Consider the following 6,755-nt stretch of genomic DNA (forward strand, 5'->3'; position numbering starts at 1 on the left):
AAAAAAAAAAAAAAAAAAAGATGCATGGTGCGGTTGCTTCCAAGCGTTTTTTTGTCTGGGCACTATGATGTCACCTGTCACATAGGCAAGTTAGGGACACCCTGATGGTGGTCAGCAGCCCAAATGTGCTATAACCAAGAGTTCCAGATTTTTGAAATGTTGTGTTCAGTTCAGAGTAGCAGCTGCTTGTGCTTTGAAGACTGAGATCTGCCAGTGAAGCAGCATGAAGCAAAAGTCAGCATGTAAGGGCTGGAGAGATGGCTCAGCAGTTAAGAGCACTGACTGCTCTTCCAGAGGTTCCAAGTTCAATTCCCAGCAATGGCACGGTGACTCACAGCCACCTGTAATGGGATGCCATGCTCTCTTCTGGTGTGTCTGAAGACAGAGACAGTGTACTCACATAAAATAAATTCTTTTTTAAAAAATCAATACTTAACAATGTGACCCCATCAGTTCCAGGGAGCTAGCTATACAAAACTCTTTAGTATGTTCTGTAACTCTGCTCATTACAATCCTGTGTTCTCCTTTGAGCCTTGTAGCTGTTTTCAAACATGGCCGTTGTTCACTGTAAGTTTTATACAGTTAATTGTTTTCTTTTGGGGGGGGTGTCTTTTGAGCAGTTAATTGTTTTCTATGAACCTAATTAAATAAGACCTCTTTGTTTATAAAAAATAAAAATAAATGGAGGTGCTAGAGAGTTGGCTCAGCACTTCAGAGTGCTTGTTGCCCGTGCAGAGGACCAGAGCATACTTCTGAGAACCCATATCAGGGAGCTCATCTTCTGGCCTATCCAGGCACCTGAGCATGCTCACACATGTGTCACACACAGATATGCCCATATAACTAAATAATCTATTTAAGTAGAAGGCTAAATATAGCATGTTTGTCTGTTGTGGATGGCACCACTGTGTTTCTCTGTGCGTTGGATATGGGTATTTATTTTTGTATTCTTTGTGGGTGTTTACTGAAGAATAGAATTTCTGGGTCAAGCTTTGTGGGTGTTCTGTCTTATTGGTGTTAGTTTATACTTGAGATTGAGCCCAGAATCCCTGGGCTACAGCAGCAGACTTATGTTTTGTATTTTATATAGACTTGTTTGTTTATTTATTTAGGTTTTTCAAGGCAGGGTTTCTCTGTGTAACAGGCCTGGCTGTCCTGGGACTTGCACTATAAATCAGGCTGGCCTCAAACTCACAGAGATCTGACTGCCTCTGCCTCCCAACTGCTTGAGATTAAAGATGCGTGTCGGCATCACCTGGCTATGATTTACTTATTTTTATTTTATGTGTGTGGATATTCTGCCTGCCTGTATGTCTTTACACCACATGCATGCAGTGCCAGCAGAGGCCAGAGGAGGGCACCAAATCTCCTGGAACCAGATCCAGATGAGTTGCCTTGTGGGATCTGAGAACTGAAACTGGGTAAACTGAAACTTAACCACCGAACCTTGGCTCCAGGCCCCAACATATTTATTAATGTTATTTTGAGGCAAGATCTCCCTAAGGTGTTCATCCTATCCTGTCTTAGCATCTAGAATTTCTGGGAGTCCAAGGTTAGACCACCATGCATAAACTATTTATCTTCTTTTTTTCTTTTTCTTTTTTTAGTATAGAATATAGTTTATTCAGGGCATGGGGAGGGGGAGTTAAGAGGGTAGTAGAGGCAGAGAAAGGCAGAGAGAAGGAGTGAGTAGAGAAGTAGAGGCTAGACATGACCATGTGAAGAGACGGGGGAGGGAATGGGAAGAGAGGAGGAGTAAGAGGGAGCAAGAGAACGAGAGGCAAGAGATAGAGGCAAGAGCATAAGTTATTTATTTTTGAGACAGTCTCGGTATGTAGCCCAGGCTGGCCTTGCTGACCATCTCCCTTAGTGTTAAGATTATAGGTGGTTGATTATGATGCCCAGCTTTCTAAAAATAAAATTTGCCAATGTGCTACAGAAATGGCACAGTGGGTAAAGTTGATTGCTGCTAAGCCTAATGACCCAAAGTGGATATAATACCTGGGACCCACTGAGTCTTTCAATCTTGTCACACCTCTCCTACCTACAGCGCTCAGACTATACCATTTATTGTCATACATAGGCTTTTGTGTGGTTGTTTGGTTGGGTTTTTTGTTGTTGTTTTCTGAGTCAGAGTTTCTCTGTGTGGCTCTGGCTGTCCTGGAACTCACTCTGTAGACCAGGCTGGCCTATTTCTGCCTTCTCTGAAGTGCTGGGACTAAAGGCATGCACCACCACCCCCTCATCCGTCATCTGCATTTTAGCTGGCGGCTGGTAAAGACAGAGGGCTAGGGGACTTTGTTCCAGCTCCAAGAATGTCACACAGTGGTCCTAAAGATGCTAGGCCAGAAACAGAGGTGACAGCAAGTAGATATTAAAAGGCAATGAAGATAGCCTCAAAACATTTGTCTTCTTGACCAGGAGACCAGAAAATAACCTTCTAGCTCCTGGCTATCCATGTAGCACCTCAGGCAGCTGCACTCCTCAAGGATTCTTGGTCTCCCTCACAAACACTGGGCCCTGGCTTTGCGGAAGGCATCCAGAGGTAGACGGGAGGTGGGATCACATGCCAGATATCCTGCATATTAGAGATTCACATTACACTTTACAACAGTAGCAAAACTACGGTTATGTACTAGTAACAAAATAATGTTATGGTCAGGGGAGTCACCAAGAAATGAGGAAGAGTCAAAATGGATTGAAAGGTCACATCATTAGGAAGACCGAGAACATTGAACTAAACTGAAGGGTGGATATATGTTCTAGTAAAACTTTACTTTGTTTTATTTTGACCTTTTTTGAAACAGAGTCTCGTTGTAGCCAGGCTAGGCTTGAGCTCTGTAATCTACTATGACCTTGGCTTCTGACCCCTCTTTCCCCTTCTTAGATGCTGGGATTCCAAGAGTGCACTAGTTGTTTGTTTGTTTTCCTTTTTGAGGATGCAATCCAGACTCCAAGCACTCTCATTAAGAGTGCTCTAGCCACCGAGCCACAGTCCAGCCCTGTAATCTGCAGTTAAAGAAAAGTTAATTACTATATAAAACCTACGATCTAGGCCGGGCGGTGGTGGCACACGCCTTTAATCCTAGTACTTGGGAGGCAGAGACAGGCTGATTTCTGAGTTCAAGACCAGCCTGGTCTACAGAGTGAGTTCCAGGACAGCCAGGGCTACACAGAGAAGCCATGTCTCAAAAACAAAAGCAAAGGAAGGACAGAAGGAAGGATAAAAGGAAGGAAGATTCCCCTGCCTCCTATGTTGTTACATACAGTATACATATAGAGCATAATAAATGAGACACCATTGATTCTTTACTCCTGCTTGATGCAGAATTGATGCCAACCAGTAATCCCCCCAGATCGGTCCCTCTCACACTGTCTGTCATTTCTTTCTTGTCAAAGAAAGGTATGGTGGCATGTGTCTTGTTTTCTCAGCAGATGGAAAACTGAGGAAGGAATTCAAAGTCATCTTTGGATGCATAGTTCCGTGTCAGTGTGATGGGCTGATAAGAGCTGTTTGCGAAATAAAATAAAATAAAACAAAACGTCCAGGTGTGGCGGCACATTCTTTAATCCCAACCCTGAGGAAGCAGAAGTGAGTAGATCTTTATTTTAAGGCCTCCTTGCTGGGTCTACAGATTGAATTCCAGGTCAGCCAGGAGATCCTGTCTTTTTAAAAGTGTGGACGCTTCCATCCTTCTTAGAAGGAGAACAAAATACTCACAGGAACAAATATAAAGATAAAGTGTAGAGCAGGGACTGAGGGAAGGGCCACCCAGAGACTGTCCCACCTGGGGATCCATCCCATATACAGTTACCAAACCCAGACACTATTGTAGATGCCAAGAAGTGCACACTGAAAGGAGCCTTATATGGCTGTCTCCTGAGAGGCCCTGCCAGAGCCCTTCAAATACAGAGGCGGATGCTCTCAGCCAAGCATTGGACTGAGCATGGGGTTAGAGAAAGGACTGAAGGTGTTGAAGGGGTTTGCAACCCCATAGAAAGAACAACAGTATCAACCAACCAGACCTCCCAGCGCTCCCAGGGACTAAGCCATCAACCAAGGAGTACACATGGCTCCAGCTACATATGTAGCAGAGGATGGCCTTGTCATGCATCAATGGAAGGAGAGGTCCTTGGTCCTATGAAGGCTCGAGAGATGCCCCCAGTGTAGGGGAATCAAGGGGGGGAGGTGGGAGTGAGTGGGTGGATGGAGGAACACCCTCATAGAAGCAGGGGAAGGGAAGATGGGATAGGGGTTTGGGGGGGGGAGACGGGGAAAGAGGATAACATTTGAAATGTAAATAAAATATCCAATTTAAAAAAAAAAAAGATGTGACACTCTTCTCTGAAGAACTTACTGGTCTGCAATGATGGGAGCAACCTGACCCACACATTGCTGCCTCCATGCACCTTGCTTCTCTGCCGTGGGAGCTGCGGGTGAGGTAGGGTCTGGGTATCGTACAAAGACGACCTGATGCCTTCAGTGTCCTAAGGACATCTTACCTCCTAGAGCTTCTGGCATCTCCATCCTGCACCAGCCTAGGCACCTGACCTGTAAACCATGATGGGCCCTCCCTTCACACCCACAGAGCTGTCATCATGTGATCACAAGAACATTGAGGCTTCCCACCGCTCACTCACTTCCTTGTTTCTCCTCCACAGGAACAATGGCCCAAGTAGCAGTGCCCACTCAGCCCATCGGAGATGAGACCTCGGACGGCAGGATGGTGGTGACCTTCCTCATGTCTGCCCTGGAGTCCATGGTGAGACTCTGTGGCTCTGCCGATGTCTCAGATTGTTGCTGGGCTGAAGGACAGTGACACACTTCTGTGTCTCTTCTTTGTACCCCCCTTGTGTCTGTTTGAGGGTGTCCTTCAGTGCAGCCTGGTGGTACACACCTGGAAACCCCAGCACTTTGGGAGGTAGATAAAGAAGGTCAGGAGTTCAAGGTCACCTAAGGGTTGTTTTGATGTTTTTACATGTCTTTCTTTAGTGGATGTGATGTGTATGTCCCATAGAATGCACCAGGAGATTAGCGGGACACTTTTGGGAAGCGGGTGTTCTCTAGCCATCACATGGGTCCTGGAGATCAAACTCAGGTGGTAATTTTGTCAGCATAACATAGTGAGTTCATGGCCAGTATGGGACACATGAGCCTGTCCTTTTCACCCTGTAAAGAAGAAGAAAGCTAGAAATATCTGTCCTAAAAACCACAGAACGGGAGTGGATTCATTGCTGCATTTAACAAGCATTTATGATAGGTCTCCTACATCCAGGCCCCTTCTAGACTCTGGGGTATAACACACGAGGGCAGATCAGACCCCCTCACAGGTCTTCTATCCTGTGTCTGTGTGTTTCTATAGGTGAATACAATAACCATAAAGTAGGGCCAGTAAGATGGCTCTGTAGGTAGAGGAGCTTGACACCAACCCTGACTATCTGAGTTCAAGTCCCGGGACCCACAAGTGGAAGGAGAAAGCTAACACTTGTAAGTTGTTCTCTGACCTTCTCATGAGTACTGTATATATACATGCATGCATACACATACGTACACACCATCTAATATAGTTACTCATACATACATGCATGCATACACATACATACACACCATCTAATATGGTTACTCATAATAATCAAATAAAAAAGAATATGGATGATGTTTAAGGGAGAGTAAGTGACTAAGTTTGGTGATCTGAGATAAAGTCTCTTTTAGCAGTTGTCCCACTTTTGCTTAGTTTTTTAAGACAGATTTTCATCCAGCCCACAATGACATTGAACCTGCTACAAAGCAGAGGTTTTGATCCCCCTGACTCCACCTCCAAAGCACTGGGATCCCACTTGTGAGCCATCTTTCTTGTCCTTGATTTTTCCTTCTTCTCTCCAGTAGGGCTCCTAAGCCTATCTAAGCAACTCTAGGCCTGCATGTGTAGAACCCGCCCTTGTCATTCTGTTTCAGTGTAAAGAGCTGGCCAAGTCCAAGGCCGAGGTGGCCTGCATCGCTGTGTATGACACGGACGTGTACGTGGTGGGGACGGAGCGAGGCTGTGCCTTTGTCAATGCCAGACAGGATCTCCAGAAAGACTTTGCACAGCACTGTAGGTAGCCAGTGTTGTACCCAGTTATTGTCCCATCCCTGATGCTATTTGTCTGTCTGTCTGTCTGTCTGTCTGTCTGTCTGTCTGTCTGGTTGGTTGGTTTGTATATCTGGGATTGAATTTAGCGCCTCCCATATGCTATGTAAATATTCCACAACTGAACTGTATCCCCACTTTTATTCTCATATTTCATTTTATAATTCTTTTTTGAGACAGGGTCTCACTATGTAGCCCTAGTGGATCTGAGATTTGCTGTGTAGACCAGATTGGCCTTAAACTCACAGAGATCTTCCTTGCCCCTGCCTCCTGAGTGCTGGACTTAAAGGCATGCAGTACCTTGCCTGACCTAATCATATTGATTTTTTTGTTTTGTTTTGTTTTTTTGTTTTTCGAGACAGGGTTTCTCTGTATAGCCCTGGCTGTCCTGGAACTCACTCTGTAGACCAGGCTGGCCTCGAACTCAGAAATCCACCTGCCTCTGCCTCCCAAGTGCTGGGATTAAAGGTGTGCACCACCACCACCACCTGGCCTGATTTTTTTATTCTTCATTCTAATGTCATGTTATTGTATTTATTGATTTTTTTTAAAAAAGATTTATGTATATGAGTACACTGTAGCTGTCTTCAGACACACCAGAAGAGGGCATGGGATCCCATCACA

At 45.1% G+C, this 6,755-nt stretch overlaps 1 protein-coding gene across 1 annotated transcript in view; it reads left to right on the top strand.

Moving 5' to 3' along the window:
- Nucleotides 1-6,755, top strand: part of Gtf2ird2b (GTF2I repeat domain containing 2B) — a 39,044-nt gene that overhangs the window by 2,644 nt on the left and 29,645 nt on the right. Inside the window, exons 2-3 of the mRNA XM_031391157.1 lie at nucleotides 4,663-4,763; nucleotides 5,957-6,095. Of these exons, the coding sequence (XP_031247017.1) occupies nucleotides 4,668-4,763; nucleotides 5,957-6,095 (235 nt within the window). The 5' untranslated portion in view covers nucleotides 4,663-4,667. The remainder of the gene's footprint in view (nucleotides 1-4,662; nucleotides 4,764-5,956; nucleotides 6,096-6,755) is intronic.

This window comes from Mastomys coucha, unplaced genomic scaffold (assembly GCF_008632895.1).
Source record: "Mastomys coucha isolate ucsf_1 unplaced genomic scaffold, UCSF_Mcou_1 pScaffold22, whole genome shotgun sequence".
Lineage (NCBI taxonomy): Eukaryota > Metazoa > Chordata > Mammalia > Rodentia > Muridae > Mastomys > Mastomys coucha.